Genomic DNA, 18,720 nt, shown 5'->3' with positions numbered 1-18,720 from the left:
TGAATTGTTTTTGTTCCGCATCTGGTCCGGTCGTGTTTTGCGCCAAGCTCCAGATCGAGACCATTTTTAAGACTCTTCTTTTCAGCATACCTCCCGTACCGTTGGTATTGTCTTTCAAACTTGTATTTCCTATCCATTGCATTCTGGGACTGAAGAATCTACCCATTGGATTGTTGCTTTCCGACAGAGGCCCTTTGGGCCCCCGTTTTCTTGGTTCCACCTTCTCGCAAATTAACTTCTGATGGAATGGACTCCCTTCTGCTTCTATCCTAAGTGCCATGCAAAGTTCCTGTGGACCGAGCAGCACCAGGTCTGCAACCTCTGTTTGTCTCCGGACCATAAAGAGGACTGAAAGGCTTGCCAGTCTTTTTGATGTAAGAAAACTTTGTGACATCGAAGAGGCCGTTGTCGCGAGATACAACGACAAGAGATCGAGGACACCCCAGATAATTTTAAACTCCAAGGTACCATGTCTGAACAGGAGCAGAAGCCTCAAGAGTCCTTGGCTGCAGAGGAAGAGGCTTTCTCCATCAACTATTTAGACTCCGAGGTCGACACAGTTCTTGAGATGCAAGACCTTCCTCTGGCTCAACTATGATTTCCAGCTCCCATGTTCACCATAAAAAAGTCCTCTACCATTGAAGTAAAGGCTATTGGGCCACCACTACCGTCGGGCTATGACCAGCATGAAACACTAATTCAGAAGCCCTGCTACCAAGCTCGACTCTGAAAAGCAAGCCAATCACTTGGGTACCGAGCCGAACACCACCAGCTCTGCACCGAAAGCTTCAACCTCCCACTCTGCACCACCTGATTCTGCATTGAAGAGATGTGTCCGCACCAAAAGTTTTGGGATTGAAACTTAAGAGCGCCTCGGTGCCATAAAAGACGGAAAGCCACCACACCCATTTCTGATTTTAAACAGGAGGTACAGAATACCATACTGAATGTACCTTTTGATAAGGAGCGCTTTTTTGGCCTGCAGGTCGATGAAGTTCTCTAGAAAATGAAAAAAGATAGTGAGGTGGCTAAATCCATAGGAGCTCTCCAAACCCCTGCTTCACGTGAGGTTTTGGTAGGCCATTATATAAAACAGCCTCCAAATCATCAGCCACAGACACTTCCTCATCTTATCAGAAAGGCCAACCTTACTTATCCTCCCATACAGGACTTTAAAAGGTTCCTACAGAGGAAATAACAGAGGCCCGGGGAAAACACCCTACCCTAGAGGCTTTTCCACTGCCTCGAAACAGTGACTCCCTTCACCTTCCCTCTGACTATATAACACCTCTCCTCAGCTCTTTTTCCATCACTGGCAAAATAGCACAACAGATCAATGGGTGTTGGATATTATCCAACATGGTTATTGTCTGGAGCTCATTTCCACACCTCTAAACATTCCCCCTTGCACTCACAAGTTTTCAGCAAAACATATCTTTCTGCTCAAACTGGAAGTGCAAGCCCTACTAAACAAAGGAGCCATAGAACCAGTTCCTCTGCACCATCAAGGAAGAGTAGTATACTCCCTCTTTTTTTTCATCCCTAAAAATGACCGCTCCTCAATGCCTATTTAATTTCTCATGCCTTTAAATCACTACATCCTGTCAGAACATTGTCATATGCTCACACTTCAGGACGTGATCCCACTGTTTCGGCAAGGTGACTGTCTCTCACTACTGCCCCAAGAGTCTTCACAGAATGCCTGGCAGTTGTCGCAGCTCAATAGCTCACACAAAATATCCACATCTTCCCATATCTGGACGACTGGCTCATCAAAGCCAGTTCCCCTCCACAATATCTGAACCACACTGAAGTCATTACAGACTTGCTTCATCAATTAGGTTTCACTTTCAGTTTCCAAAAGTTGCACCTGAATCCTCTTCAGATCGAGCCGTATGTAGGAACCATTCTAAAACATGCATCTAGGACTGGCCTACCCCAGTGCAGCAAGGGAACAAATCTTTCAGACACAACTCTCCCATTTCTGCCCAATCATGGTAAAAAGTGTCAAGAGGCTTCTGGGCATGCGGTCATCTTGCATTGCCATTGTGTCACATTACTGTCTTCTCATGCGCCCGCTGCAGAAATGTCTAGCACACCAGTGGTCTCAGGCACAGGGTCATCTAGAAGATCAGCCGCACCCATTGCTCTCTGCAGTGTTGAAACAAAACCAATCTCTTGAAGGGGGGGCCTTTCCTAGACCCTGTTCCACAGATCATTCTGACAATGGATGCTTCTCAGACAGGGTAGGGTGCTTACCATCAGGGTCTCTGGTATCCCACACATCGTACTATGTACATCAATTACCTAGATCTTCTATGTTTCACCTAGTGCTCAAAGCATTTGTAGTTCACCTCATCAACAAGGTGGTCCTCATACACACAGACACTATGACCACCATATATTATGTACAAAAACTGGGGGCAGACACACACTGCAACTCTGTCTTGCGCAGACAATTTGGCACTGGGCCATTCGTCACAATATTTACCTGCTAGCGGAACACCTCCAGGGACACACAACAACTTTGCAGACATCCTCAGCACGATGAAGCAACAAGTCCACAAATGGGAACTCCACCCTCAATTCCGTCTTTCATACTTCCAAAAGTTGGGATTTCCAGACATAGACCTATTTGCAACAAAAGAAAACACAAAATGCCCACACTTCACCTCCAGGTTCTCACACCCTCAACCTAAGACCAATGCTCTATGGATGAACTTGCCACAATTATTTTCCACATCTCCCCCTCTTTTCGTTTCTGATTCAGAAGCTCAGGCAAACATCCCTCACACTGATACTAGTGGCCTTCAGGTGGGCCAGACAGTCATGGTTCACTACTTTGCAAGAGCTTTTCGTTGTTGCTCACAAGAAGGTTCCACTCAACTCAGACCTTCTCACTCAGGACCATGGTCAAATCAGGCACCCAAATCTCAAGGAATTGAACCTTGTGATATGGCTCCTGAAATCAAGAATTTGGATACCTTAACCTACCTCAAGAATGCATGGGTATTCTTAAACCTACTACTAGAGCATATTACTCAGCAAAATGGAAACACTTTGTCTGCTACTGTGTATCCAAACAATGTAACCCCTTCAAAGTATCAGCACAGGGTATTCGTTTATATCTTCTTCATTTGCAGAAAGCAAACTTAGCATATACTTCCATAAAATTACATCTGGCAGCTATCGCTGCTTACCCTCAAAACAGAGAACACACTTCCCTTTTCAAAATCCCAGTTATTAAAGCTTTTATGGAAGGACTTGAGTGATTTCGCCAAGGATACTCCCAATACCTTCTTGGAACCTTAACATTGTACTCACTCGACTCATGGGCCCACCATTTGAACCTCTACTTTCTTGTCCTTTACAATTTCTAGATGGGGAAAGTGGCGTTCTTAGTTGCAAAGGATTTCTTTAGGCGTGTAAGTGAACTACAAGTCTTAATCTTGCAAGAACCTTTTTTCCAAATACACATAAAGTAGTTCTTCGTACCAATCCAAAATGTTTACCAAAAGTAGTATCTCAATTTCATCTAAAGCAAACTATTGAATTGCCAGTCTTTTTTCCACACCCTGATTCTGTTGCTGAAAGAGCCCCCCACACCTTACATGTAAAGAGAGCGATTATGTTCTATATTGATAGAACTAAAACATTTACCAAAACTAAACAATTTTATGTTGCCTTTTCACCTCCACACAAAGGCAATTCTATTACTAGGTCCAGTATAGTGGGATGGATTGTTAAATGTATCAAAACTTGCTATGATAAAGCCAAAAGAACACTACCTATTCCTCCCAGAGCACATTCCGCTTGTAATAAAGGAGCAACTATGTTTTTTGTTGTTGTTTTTTTTTTAGGTAACATTCCCATAGCTGACATGTAATGCAGCTACATGGTCTACACCACACATCTTCACTAAACATTATTGTGTGGATATTTTAGCATGACAGCAAGCTAACGTATGTCAGGCAGTGTTATGTATACTATTCCAGACCACTGCAGCACCCACAGGTTCGCCACCGCTTTGGAGAGGCATTGCTTTACAGTCAATGCAGAGTATGTGTATCCACAGCCACACATCATCAAACGGAAAATTTTACTTACCCAGTAATCATCTGTTTGTGGCATGTAGTGCTGTAGATTCACATGCACCTCCCCAGGCACCTGTGGTCTTTGCAGCATTTTTCTATAAATTCAAGTGCATGGTGATCTTTCTTACTATTACACTAACTCCATTCTCACCCACCTGCAAGAAAACATTCTAACAATGGAGTCTATGCCCACACGCATTACCAGCGAGGGGAGTCACTGTAGCTCGAAAGGCTTTTCAAAGAAAAACAATTTACAAGCTTCCTGACCCCACACCATATGGCAGAAGTATGCAGAGCATGTGAATCTACAACACTGCATGCCACAAACAGATGCATTAGGGTTTTAGGAGTATGGGGTGGGTAAGGGTATTGGGTGGTAAGGAAATGTTTATAGTTTTGGGGGTAAGGGTATTGAGTGGTAAGGGTGTTTTTAAGGTTTAGGGGTAGCCATACGTTTTGGATGTTAAGGGTGATTTTAGGGTTTAGGTAAGGGTACTGGGCTGTAAGGGTATTTTATCTTTTTATTTTTTTAGAGTTTATGGGTGGGTAAGTGTATTGCGTGGCAAAAGTGTTTTTAGGGTTTAGCTGTGGTTAAGAGTATTGGGTGGTGATATTTTTAGAGTTTAGGGGTGAGTAAAGGTATTGGGTGGATAAGGGTTTTTTTGTGGTGAGGTATTGGGTGGTAAGGATGTTTTAAGGGTTCAGGTGTGGGAAAGGGTATTTTGGTGAAAGTGATTTTAGGTTTTAGGTGTGGGTGAGGGTATTGAATGGTAAAGGTGGTTTTAGGGTTCAGGGGTAGGTGAATGTATTGGGTGGGAAAGATATTTTAAGGTATGGGGTGGGTAAGGTTATTAAGTGGTAAGGGTATTTTTAGAGTTTATGGACAGTTGAGGGTACTGCATGGTAATATTTTTATGCAAATAACAGGATCATCATCAGGACAAACCACTGCTTACCTGTGATGAAAGTACGTAAATCAAATTAAAACATGTCACCCTTCATGGGGCCCATCCTCCATAGGTAAATCAAAAAGAAGAAACAGGAGTATAGGAGCCCCACAGACGGGGCGAATGAGGGCACGCAAAGAAAAAAAGCCCTCTTTTGATACCATGGGGGAAACTAGTTTTTGCTCAAGATAAGTGATAAACCAAGATCACCTGGAGAGAAGTCACCAGGACCGCTAGCGTCACCAACTACTAGCATCAGGAGTTCCTGAAAATGGCACAATAAAGATGGTCATGCGGTGAATCCTTGGGTTCCCCTTGTGTTTTGTAATAGCCACTGCACTATACAGCACTTCAATATACAGTACTACACTTCACGCCATTCTGCTTCACAACACTACACTACACTGTATGACACAACTTTATATAAACCCACTGTACACAACTGAAATGTACGCCACTCCACTCCAGTGTATGCTATTCTAGTTTATGCCACTCCAGTGTACCACACTGCATTGTACGCGACTCAGCTGTACGCTTTTTTAGTATGATACTCCAATATATGCCCCTACAGTACACAACACTCCACTCTATAGCACTCCACTGTATGCCACTAAAGTGCATGTGTACAATATTCTTTACCACACTCCGCTGTATGCTCTACCACTGGATACCACTTCACCGTACATCACTCCACTGTATGCTGCTCCACAAAAAGCCACTCTGTTGTATGCCATTCCAGTGTACACCACTCCAGTAAACTTAATTCCACTTTATTCCACTCTACTATGCCAAAATATACTGTATCATAGTATACTTTAAAGCTCTATCCTCCACTATATTCTACCACACTACGCTTAATACTCCACAGCACTGAACCATATTGATTTTACAGATTTGTTACTAACATTGTAAAAACCATTGAAATTCACACAGAAAATGAAGGTTAACCATAAGTTATAGTTAGCTAAACTTTCTTTATATTTGGTATAGAAACCCAACTTAAACTGCAAAAAAGATTACAAATTCTACAGTTATAGTAATATCTTTAATAATTTATAATTGAAGTACCACTTTCAAAGTAATATACTGACAGCTCACATTAAAATTCTGATAAGTTGTGTACCTCTGTACACACCCTTCTCACCTCACTCGCCACTCTACATTCACTATAGCTTGCCTCTTCTCCATGCACTACCCATACCCTTGCAAATTATGAAATCACTGCATTAGTAACACTTATTACATCTCTGGGTACATGATTTGCCTCAACAAACTGCAGTGGTAGAGTGGCGAGTTATAGATAACGTAGTGTGGCAAGTGAGGTGAGAAGACTGTCTGGAGGTTCACAAGACAGGATATGTGAAATCTCCTGCCTTTAATAGGTTGCATAGGGTCAAGTTAATGTCACTAGCTGCAACTCTGTTCTAGTGGTGTGTAGATGTAAAGGTACAGCAAAACTCCATATCCTTGCCTTTACCATCCAACTGAGGTCAGGGAGTCCCCACACAAGGGCTCCCATTGTCGATGGTTTGATCCATGCCTGTTGCAGGCAGTATGCCCAGCCACACAAGTGGGGCAGCGTTTTTATATCCACAGATGGGTCAATCTAAGTGGTAGGAATTTTGTAGATTCATTCAGATTTCTGAAGTTTCCATCACAGAAATGTGAGTAAAATGTGTGAATTCAGGCAGACATTGAGATTTGCAGGGCATTTTGTGAATAAAACAACCTCATGGGATCCATGCTGGTCACCCCATCCTGGATTTCCCTAGGTGTCTAGTTTTCAGAAATGTACAGGTTTGCTAGGTTTCCCAAGGTGCTGTCTGCTCTAGAGCCCCAAATCTTCAATTATCCACTTTGGAGGAAAAAAACGGGTCAGTTTTGAATGGAAATTTGTGATGTATTCATGTTGCGTTTTGGGCCATGTCCTGTCTCCGGCACTAGGCCTACTCACGCAAGTGAGGTTCTATTTTTATCTGAAGACTCAGGGGGAATGCTGGATGGAAGGAAGTTTGTGGCTCCTTCCAGTTTTCCCCGCATCCACTGCTTACCTACCACTTTATTGTGAAGGAGAGTATATAATTACTATTCTTAAACTGACATCAACTTATCTGGTCTTACCTGGCAATGCAGAGGTTCAGTTGATGAAGTAAATGCATTATTGTCATGCAATATGATGTGTGATATAGTGTAGCTATGCCGGCAGATTTAGGTACAGGCTTAAAGTTTCAAGGGGGTAATACTAATGGAGATCGAGAGTTTGGGATGTTTCATTTTGAAGTCATGTTTGCTTTATAGTGTTTGTTTTCACATGCTTTTCAGTGCAGCATATACCGTTACTATCAAGGCTTTGGTAATCATGTACCCTGAATCAACCTATTGTGTATGATTGCTGCATTCTAATCTCTGGAATTTCTTCAAATAAAAGCTTCTTACTGTAAATTAATTTGTTTATGTAAGAGTGGAGTGGAGAGAATATTGACTTTATATTGAAGCATCTTTTAGACATTTCTTCAGAATAGAATTTCAATGAATGAAATGAGTTGAGGAACCTAGAACAACCTAACTACATCTCTGGTTCTTTTTAATCTTTTCAGGGGAAGACATCCAGCAGCATTGCATTGAGCTAGGAGTAACCCAAGCACAGTCCTCCCAGAATGCAGCCATGTTCCTAGGAATGTGGGTGTCCCCACCTCTCGTCTACAGCCTTGTTGTAGGTATCTTACAATAAGTTTTGGTGCTCACATCATGGTTGCTATGTTACTAGGACTGTTGATCTTTTCCCTTTTTTCTAACAACTAGGTTTGTGTCAGAATAAAGGTATATTGGTCTTTCTACTATTTTTTACATCACTACTTTAGATCTAGGACAACATTTTGCAAAAAAAGAGATTACTATAACCCACTTAATGCTGTTTAATCCAAACACACTACTGATCGCTATTGCTTCCTAGTGGAATTTAGCATTCACTTCTTGTTGCAGACTCTGTACAGCAGAAGCCATATTGGACATTGCTAGAAAGAATCTGGTACTCTCTGGGTCTATCTTCAAGGGTAGACCTCTTGATTCAACCTTAGCGACACCTGCAGTTCCAACCCCAATGCCACCCAACTCCTCACCTCCATTGGCCTCACTGTCAGTGCTTACAGATATAATGCACAGATAGAACCTTCCACAATCTGTCAAGCACATCCATAATGTCGGCCCCAGAGCCAGTTTTGTTATCATGTTTGAAGTCACTGCTGACGCCTCCTTCTAATTAACTTAAAATTATTCTGCTGGAACAAGAGAAAGTCAGAACTTGCCTTGAGAAATAGACTCTGTAGGGGCCAAAAGACTGTAGATGGAGATCTATGGCTCCTATGCAATAACCATGGCTGATACGGATTAAGGGTGAACAGAGAATCATTCAAAGGCTGACAGTCTGTTTCATTGTTTCTTCCTTCTTACACCAATGTTGTCCTTTATGTTGACTGGTAAAATTCCACTGGTTTAGATACTTCTCCAAAAAGTAGCTTCCTCCTTGAGTACAGTTGTATGAAAATTCACAACACCTCTGCAACTGATTTTGCCCTCTAAGCAACAAAACAGTAATATCTTGATGGAAATCCTCAAACTGCTTTCTCAGTGAGCCCTTGCTACCATTTAATAAGGTTCTAGTTGAATCTCTCTTGGCTGCCAGGAAATAGCCATTTTCAAGCCCAGCAATCCACAAACAAATTGTCAGACACCATAGGTCTGCTCTGGGAGACCCAATTTTCCCCCTCACATCCTTCACCAAAGAGCTTGGTGGTTCAGGCTTCATCTCCCAAACAGAACTCCAGTAACATTTCTGCCAAATAGGGAATCTAAGAAACTTGATACCGTGAACTGGTAGGGCGCATTCCACATGGCGATTGCTACATGCCTTGCAGGGACAAATCTGCTGATGTGCTACCTGACCACATGAAAAAAAACAATTTGGTCAGTGATGGATGTGATGCTTCAAAGCAGATCTTGAAGCGCAGCTTGAATTTCTCAGATGCTGTACCCCTGTACATGAGCATGCCTGGATGTGCTGATCTGGCCTTTCTACATGTCAGGGCTACTCTGGTTGGACATGCCCTTTGATGATGAACAGCTTTTTAGAGACAAAGCCAACTCCTCCCTGGAACGTTTAAAGAATTGAAGAGCTGCTGCCCGTTTGCTGGACCTGGTCTCCCCAGTGAAGCAGTACCCTCAGCAATACAACATATTTAAGGGCTATCACAGAGATTTCAACCTTCTCAACCAATTCAGACACATCAATAATGAGCTGTTCCTTCCTTGGCAGTGGTGGATACAAGCATGAAAAGCAGATCCTGTCTCCTCTTCTGCTGGCTCTGCTGCGTTAAAATATCTCTGATACCCCCACTCCACCACCTTCTGGTAGAGGGAGCATCAGCCATTTAGAGGTGATTAGTTTAGGCCCGGTGGTAGTCCCTACCCTTTTTTCTCCATCCCTCCAGACTGCCTTCCTACTATAAGACTGTGCTTTCCAGCCCATGCATCAGTTCTGGAGGTGAAGGTCCTTGTTCAGCTGACTATTGGGACCATAAACCTGGTGCCTCTGGAGGAAAAGGGCATTGGATTCTATTTCCTTTACTACTTAGTCCTCAGAGTGGATTGCAGTATGAGGATCATCCGTGGTCTCCGCGTTTTAACTTCCTTATTCCAACACATGGGTTGACCTTCATAGGTGTGGTACTAGACTTGAATGGCACGAAGACTTTTCCTCCTTAGTTGATCATGAATATTTAGAAGAGGATTTTTAGGTTTTTGACTCAAACACATCCTCCAGTCCTATGTTTGCATTACTTCGTGTCATGTAAGTTCCACTCACCTAATGACTCCAACGCTAGGAGAGACTGCTCAGGTGCAGATATTCTATCCGATCCACCTTGTCCTGCACAGTTGGATTGACCTCTCTGATCCTAAGGCATCTCATCTGTTCAGCCCTCTGCAACTGTAGGCTATGGTGGTCACTAATGCAACCTATCTGGGCTGGGTACCTATGTGGAAGACATGACGGTATGTAGCCAAATACTCCTTGTCATGAGGGTATTTTTTCTGCCCACCTCAAGGAGCTCTAATCAGGACAACACCTCCGTCTACTACATAACCAAGTATGGTTGTATGGGATAATGGGATGTGATTCACCTGTGGAATTTTGTGCAGCAAAATGGAATTATCACAGTTGTGACCCACCTGGCCGAATCTCTCAAAATGAAAGCAAGCGTTCTCAATTTTTTCTCCTTATTGGACCCATGAGTGGGAGCGTCCCTCAAATATGACAGATGTAACCCTCTCCAGATTGTATTTTCCATTCCTCAATTTTTGCAGGATGATCAGACACAGCTGATCCTGCTCACCCCAGATTAAGCAAGGAGGCCAATCTGTTGCACTCAGCAGTCAGCCTCCTCTTCCGCTGCCGCACAGGGTGGACCTGCTGTCACAGTCCTCCACCAGAATCCACTAATGCTGTGGCTAAATACATGGACATTGACAAGTACCAGATAGAAGTTGGGACATTGTTATGTATGCCAGAAAACGGACTATGAAAATCACTCATGCAGGTTGCTAGAGCATGTTTGTGCAACTGACATTAGTCCTAAGGCTTGCATCCCTTTAAGTCACGTCTCAGGCTGGCTGTGGCAGCAGTGAAGGGCTACCTGGCTACCCTCGCTGCTTTCATGTATCTCGCAGATTAATCATTGTTGTTTAGGTCACCTTTAGTGGCATATTTTCTCAAAGATTTGCTTTACATATTTCCTCATGTTCTCTTCATTGATTTTCACTGGGACTTTATTCTTGCATTGACTTTTTTGCTGGTATTTCAATTTGAGCCAGTGCACAGTTGTCCAGTAAGACTTTTTACTATGATGATAGTATAGCTAGTTGGAACAACTCCGGACCTTTTCAGTTTGCCTGCTGCTTACAGTTTTTTACTCATAGAAGTTAGTCCTGCAGACCTGCATAGCCTTCTTGCCTAGAGTCATTTCACATGGCTCTTCTAACTCCTTTCCTTTCTCTCATTCCACCAAGGAGGAAAATTGACCGACTACAAGGCGTGCATTCCTGTACCACTCTGACCAGAAAGACTGTGACAAAACCTACCTTTGTTGTGTGAGGTTCTCATAGGGGTCAGGAAGTGCTATGCCTTGGCCACGAATGTCCTAATGAAGGGTGTGGATGCCCACTCAGCAGCCCTCACCAGAGGGTTCCTAATGCTAACATCTGCCAGGTAGCCACATGGTCACCCTTTTGTATGTCTGCTAAACAGTACTGCCTAACAGCCTTTGCACAGAGTGACACATACCTTGTCAAGGTTGCACTGCATGACTTCCTTAGTTAATTGGCAACATTCATGCCAATGTACTGCAGGTTTTTACTTTGGTACTTATTCTTAAAGTGAGGAATCTGCAATAAGATGAATCCATCAGAAGTGAAATTGACTTACCTTTCGCAAGGATATACATAACCTTTCTGTAGCTTCCTCACTTCTTCTTTCCTCCCCTGATGATTAGTCAGTGCTGTTTGTGATAAAATTCCAAGGTATGCAAATGTAGTATGTGATGTTATTGTCACTCTCATTGATGGTCTCAGTAGCTCTCTAGCTGGGGTGTTGAAAACTTTTCTGGAATATCAGCATACAGATTTGCACCTATATTATGCTACTGATGTCTTGTCTGGTAGGTGGACTTGCACTGCACCACCTTGTGACGTTAGAGAAGAACGTTTGCTGAGGAAAAGCATTTCCCCTACCAGGCTGATGCTTGGTGAATATTATTGAAGTGATAAATGCAGTAAGATTATGCCCCCCAGAGATATTGATACACAGGTAAGCAACTCATGGCACTGCTCTGCCCTATCTCTGTGAATTCCAAGTGAGTGTGAACTATCAGGGCCCCTTTACCACAAAATAAAGCAAAAAACAAGGACATGGACTTGTGCCACAAACCCTTTGTATTACTCTGTCAACAGTGTTTCAATGTATCCCAGGCACTATCAGTTATAACGCCTTTATCAAGTTTTCTGAACAAGACTATATCAATAAAATGACAATATCTCCTAATATTCTTCCCTAATGTTGCAGAGTGAGAATACTCACTTTATATGCTCAGTGTGTTTGTCCACTGCTGAGGAGGTGGGATGTTGCTGGAGGCACAAATTTTATTCCTGTAAGACAGTCATATTCAGACTGTAACACTCATTCATGGCAGTTTTTTTGGCACTGACTCTTTTTCTCCAGCACTGGTTTAACGGCCATTCCATCTGTCCTGAAGTGGCCTGGGAGCCACGGGTTCCAGAACCCAGACATTCTGCCCTAGTTGGAATTCAACCATTCCAGCCTTTTGGTCATACCACAACTTCTGGAGTTGTTGGATGCCTTTTCCATGTACTCAGCCATCCTTGAGCAGAGGCCAAGCACATAGTCCACCACATTGTTTAGACTCATAGAGAGGTCTCACCCAACCTTCTTTTACAAGTGCTAGTGGTCCCCTTAAAGGATGGCCAAACAGAAGCTCAAAGGGGGAAACCCCTACTCCCTTCTGTGGCATCTCTCTGTAGGCGAAAAACAGGCATGACAAGAGGACATCCCATCTCCTTTTGAGTTTTTCAGGGAGCCCCATGATCATGCCCTTCAATGTCTTGTTAAACCTTTCCACAAGACCATTGGTTTGTGGATGATAAGGTGTGGTAAACTTATAAGTCACCCCACACTCATTCCACATGTGTTTGAGGTAAGCTGACATGAAGTTGGTACCTCTGTCAGAAACCAGCTCCTCAGGGAAACCCACTCTGGTAAAAATACCAGTTAGGGCCTTGGCTACCTCAGGGGCTGTAGTTGACTAAGGGGAATTGCTTTGTGGTATCTGATAGCATGATCCACTACTATCAGTATGTATTGGTTCCCTGAGGCTGTGGGAGGTTCAAGTGTACCCACAATGTCCACACCAACCCTTTTAAAGGGAACCCCCACCACTGGAAGTGGAATGAGGGGGGCCTTTGGATGGCCACCTGTCTTGCCACTTACTTGACAAGTGACACAGGAGCTATAAAACCGCCTTTCTGCGACATATTGGGCCAATCGAGATGGTTCACTACTCTGTCCTATGTCTTGGTTTGTCCCAAACACCCAGCGAGGGGGATGTCATAGGCCAAAGTGAGGATAAACTCCTGAGGCACTACCACTCTCCTAGTGGCATCATGTTTGGGATCTCTTGCCTCAGTGTAAAGGAGCCCATCCTCCCACTAGCCCCTGTGGGAGCCACTGACATCTCCTTTCTCCTGCTCAGCGGCTTGCTTTCTCAGGCATTCAAGAGTGGGACAAGTCTTTTCTCCCTGGCACAAGTGTTCCCTTGAGGGTCCCCCTGGGTCCAAGAGCTCTACCTGGTAAAGCTCCATGGACTCAGTTCCCTCAGAGGACAGGACATCATCCTGGGAAGAGAGGTCCTGTTTCTTGTGCTGTACAGAGGCTGGTCCCCCAGTCCTCTTACCTTTTCTTTTGAAAGGTTGGGCCATTATTCCAGGCACCAACACTTCTTTTTCACCCTGTGCTCTGCTCTGTGCTATTGTTTTTACACACACCAGTTCAGGGATATCCAGCATGGCTGCATGTGTTTTGAGTTCTACCTCAGCCCATGCTGAGGACTCCAAATCATTGCCTAGCAAACATTCTACTGGGATTGCAGAAGAGACACTACCTGTTTCAGGCCAGTAACTCCTCCCTATTCTGAAGTCACTATTGCCATGGGATGGACCTTAGTTTCATTGTCACCATTGGGGACTGGATATGTTTGTCCAGTCAAATACTATCCTGGGGAAACCGGTTTTTCTGTTACCATTGTGACACTGGCACCTGTATCCCTCAGGGCTTCTACCTTTGTCCCGTTTATCAAGAGCTCCTGCCTGTATTTTTGCATGTTAGGCGGCCAGGCAGCTAGCATGGCTATATCCACCCCACCCTCAGAGACTAAAGTAGCTTCAGTGTGAACCCTGATTTGCTCTTGGCACACTGTTGATCCCACTTGGAGACTGGCTATTCCAGTGCTAACTGGAGTAGTAGTTGTGTGACTTTTCTCGGGGCAGGCCTTATCTCCAGTTTGGTGTCTGTGCTGTCTATAGGTGTAACACCAGCCCTTCTTGGAATCAATGTTTTTGCCCTTATTCCCATTTGTGGACTGTGAAGAGACTCGGGCCCTACCCTCCTGAGCAGGTTTTTGGGGCCCTTGAGAAGACTTTGTTTTGTCCTTGGGTGTCTCACCACCCTTCCCCTGGGGAGGCTTTGGGACCCCTTTCTTTTGGTCACCCCTGTGGAAGTCTTGGTTATCCTTGTCTTGACCCAGTGGTCTGCCTTCTTTCCCAATTATTGGGGAGAAATTGGACCTAGGCCTACCAGATGTTGATGCAACTTCTCATTGAAGCAGCTACTTAACAGATGTTCTTTCATAAATAAATTATACAGCCCATCATAGTCATGCGCTCTACTGCCAGTTATCCAACCATCTAGTGTTTTGACTGAGTAGTCAACAAAATCAACCCAGGACTGGCTCGAGGTTTTGTGAGCACCCCTGAAACTAATTCTGTACTGCTCAGTTGAGAATCCAAAGCCCTCATGAGGACCTCGGATTCTGCATCTTTACTAAAAAGTGTGAGGAGTCTATCACCACACTTTCCAGTAAACAGTTCCAAAAGGAGAGCTCCCTAGAGAGATCTGTTTAGTTTTCTGGTTGCACAAGCCCTCTCAAAAGCTGTGAACCATTTGGTGATATCATCACCTTCTTCATATTTTGAAGCAATCCCTTTGGGGATTTTAGGATGTCAGTATTTTCTCTGATCCTATTTATGCTTCTGCCACCATTTATGGGTGTTAAACTAATTGTTTCTCTCTCCCTTTCCATAGCTAGGAGCTGTTTCTCCAAAGCTAATCTCTTGGCCATCCTTTCTAAAAGGATGTCCTCTCATTGAGGCTGTCCTCAATGTTCCCAGATGGACTGGACTCCCCTGTGGAAGATCCAGAATCTGAGTCTGATTTGTGGAGACAGGGATCTTGGAACCCTGTTTTCCCTAGTTAGGGTATGAAGGGGGAGGTCCACCTCCTGATCCTCCACTTTTCCCCATCTGAGGGGAGGTCTTCCCCTTCTATAGGGTGGTCCTTGGTGTACTCTGCCAATAGCTCCTGGAGCTTGACCTTGGTAGAGTTGGACCCAGTTTTAATCTTTCTTAATTTGCAGTTGGACTTTAGCTCTGTCATCCCTAGATGCAGGTAAGGGGTGAGGTTGAGTTCCATTACCATATCCTCTGAGATACTCATTATGTCTCTAAAGTTGGGATTACTTTTTAAGAAACTAAAAACCACTTCTAGTACTTAAATCCTAACTTTTACAAAACTTTTAAACTTAAAAAAAGAGATGCTAACAGGGACTTACAAAAGGCCCTAGCAGGACTTTTAAAAATTTGGAAAAATAGTCAAAATTTAAAAAACTGTTTTCTAAGGACAATTTTGGAATGTAGTTGTGTGATCAGGTTTTGGCTGGGTAGTCCAGCAAATGCAAAGTCTTAGATCCCTCCGCTGCCACCAATGTAGGAAGCTGAAACGTATATACTATATCAAAATGAATGAGATATAGTGTGCACAGAGTCCAGGGGTTCCTCAAGAGGCTTAACAGAGGCAACAATAGATAATACTAATGCTCCCATTTGTGCTACTGTGGTCGAACAGTTGGGCTTATCAGAGGGTAGAGTTAAGCATTTGTTGTACACACACAAGCAATAAGTGAAAACACACACTCAGTGACTTAACTCCAGGCCAATAAGTTGTTATATAGAAAAATATTCTTTGTTAATTAATTTCTAGAACCACAAGATTCATTTAGCAGTTAAGTACATCAAATGAAAGGTACTTTGCATAGTAATGCTTAGGACTTTAAATAGAATCAATGTTGCACACAGTTTTCTTAAAAATGGCAAAAAGCTATTTTAAATGTGGACACGCTGCAATTTTAAACAGTTCCTGGGGGAGGTAAGTAAAGTACACTTTCTGAGGTAAGTATCACACTTATGGGTTCAATCTCCGGGGTATAGGTAGCCCACCATTGGGAGTTCAATGTAACCACAAACAACCAGCACTAGCAACAAAAGGCTGGTTAGGAGCAGAGATCAAATAGGAGCCAAAATAACGTGGGCGCTTATGGAGACGGGGGTACTCCGGTTCCAGTCTGCTTGCAGGTAAGTACCTGCGTTGTCGGAGGGCAGGCCAGGGGGTTTGGAGGAGTACTGGAGGGGCCCCAAATAGGCACAACAACCACACCCTCAGCGGCACGGGGCGGCCGGGTGCAGTGTGCCGACAGGGCGTCCAGTTCTCAATAGTACTCTATGGAGGGACCCAGGGGTCATTTTGGCCCTGCAGGCAGGGCACAGGGGGGGCTCTTGAGCAAGCCACTGACTGGGCAAGGTTGAGGGCCACCTGCTGGTTGTTGCTGCACAAGTGGTCAGTTTCTCTCTGGCCTGGGGGCTGCGGGTGCAGAGCTTCTCCAGGCGTCGGATACCTTCATCCCAGGCAGTCTCGGTCAGGGGGGTCCTCAGGATTCTCTCAGCAGGCGTCATCGTGTGGGTGCAGAGAGGTCAGCCCTGGGTGGACACATTGTCAGAGTTGCCTGGGGTTCCTCTCTGGTTACTTGGTTTCTCTGGACACGGGTCGGGGGCTTCAGGTGCAGAGTAGTTAGACCCACGCTTCTGGAGCGAGTTTTAGAGTCCCTTTAAAGTTGGTTTCTTGGTCTTCTTCTTGGACAGGTCCACTGTCCACAGGAGTTTCTTGGTCCTCCTGTGCAGACCGTCCCCTGGAGGCTTTTATGGGGTTGCTGGTCCTACAGGATGCATTGCTTCTTTTCTTGCAGATTTTTGAAGTAGGAGATGGGCCGGAAGGGCTGGGCCCGAGTCAGTTGGTGTCTCCTTCTCTTCCCTGTGGAGTTTTCAGCTCAGCAGCTGTCCTTTCTTGAGGTCGTCAGGAAATCTGAAGAGCTGGGTTCAGGGTTGCCCCTAAATACTAAATTTAGGGGTGTGCTAGGGTCAGAGGGCAGTAGCCAATGGCTACTGTCCCAGAGGGTGGCTACTCCCTCCTTGTGCCCACTTCCTCTGGGGAGAGGGACACATCCCTATTCCTATTGGTCCTAATCCTCCAAAGCAAGATGGAGAATTTCTCAAGGAGGGGGGTCACTTCAGCTCTGGTCACTATAGGGGTGGACCTGGCTGGAGGGGTGACTCCTCCTTGTTTTTCTCATTATCCCTACGGACTTGCCACCAAAAGTGGGGGCTCGTCTGGGGTCGGGCATCTCCACTAGCTGGAATGCCCTGGGGCACCGTAACACCAGGCTTGAGCCTTTGAGGCTCACCGCCAGGTGTTACAGTTCCAGCAGGGTGGGGTGTGAAGCACCTCCACCCGGGACAGGCTTTGTTTCTGACCACAGAGTGCAAAAAGGCATTCACCCAATGTGGTCAGAAACTCATCTGGAAGTGGCAAGCTGGCATAGACTGGTCAGCCTTACACTAGCAGTTGGGTTAACATACAGGGGGCATCTCTAAGATGCCCTCTGTGTGCATTTTTCAATAAATCCCACACTAAAAAAAGTGTGGATACCAAACTTCCCAGTATTCTGTGTAGCCTTTATAGTGCTGTGGAGTTCGAAATGACAAACTCCCAGACCATATACTCTGTATGGCTACCCTGCACTTAAAATGTCTAAGAATTAGCTTAGACAGAGTAGGGGCATAGTGCTCATGCAGCTATGCCCCCACCTGTGGTATAGTGCACCCTGCCTTAGGGCTGTAAGGCCTGCTAGAAGGGTTACTTACCTGTGCCACAGGCAGTGGTTTGTGATCATGGCACTCTGAGGGGAGTGCCATGTCGCCTTTGTGTTTTCTCCCCACCACACACACAAGCTACAAAGCAGTGTGCATATACTGAGTGAGGGGTCCCTGAGGGTGGCTTAGTATATGCTACAGCCCTTATGGACCTTCCCTGGCCACAGGGCCCTTGGTACCAAGGGTACCTTTTACAAGGGACTTAACTGTGTGCCAGTGCTGTGCCAATTGTGGAAAGAAAGGTACAGTTTTAGGGAAAGAACACTGGTGATGGGGTCTGGTTAGCGGGGTCCCAGCACACTTCAATCAAAGCTGGCACCAACACTAGGCAAAAGATGGGGGGTGATCATGCCAACAGTGGCATTTTCCTACACTCTGTGACTGCTAGATTATTCACTGTGGGCCTTGTTCACAAACTGCATTTTGTAGTACATCTAATAGTACGGAAGTAGTACTGCTAATGTACTTAAAACAAAATGCTATTTACTAACCTGCATGTGTTGGGCACAGCCCATGCCCCTTGTATTTTGTATATGTAGAGATCTCAGGCCAGACTGTGTAAATCTCCACACACATGTATATGTTTTAGTAGTACATGTGGGAGGAACAGGGGAGTGCTGGAAAATGGCAAATACATCCTACTGAATGGAAGAGGTTAACAGAGAATTAAGAAGGGGTTAGGGAGGGGCATGCACCATAAAAGACCAAACCCATTGCAGTTCACAAACTGCATTTTTTATTGCTACAGTAGCCAAAAACACCCAAAACGGTAGTAAATGCCCTCTGACTCACATCTC

General features: G+C 44.6%; 1 protein-coding gene across 1 annotated transcript in view; it reads left to right on the top strand.

The window, feature by feature from the left end:
* The window catches only part of FOCAD (focadhesin), a 1,081,710-nt gene that overhangs the window by 900,641 nt on the left and 162,349 nt on the right, over positions 1 to 18,720 (top strand). Inside the window, exon 37 of the mRNA XM_069239095.1 lies at positions 7,639 to 7,754. Coding sequence (XP_069095196.1) covers positions 7,639 to 7,754 — 116 coding nt within the window. The remainder of the gene's footprint in view (positions 1 to 7,638; positions 7,755 to 18,720) is intronic.

This window comes from Pleurodeles waltl, chromosome 1_2, assembly GCF_031143425.1.
Source record: "Pleurodeles waltl isolate 20211129_DDA chromosome 1_2, aPleWal1.hap1.20221129, whole genome shotgun sequence".
In the NCBI taxonomy this organism is placed as follows: Eukaryota; Metazoa; Chordata; class Amphibia; order Caudata; family Salamandridae; genus Pleurodeles; species Pleurodeles waltl.
Note: the sequence above shows the minus strand (reverse complement) of the source record. Positions and strands in the feature narration are given on the sequence as shown.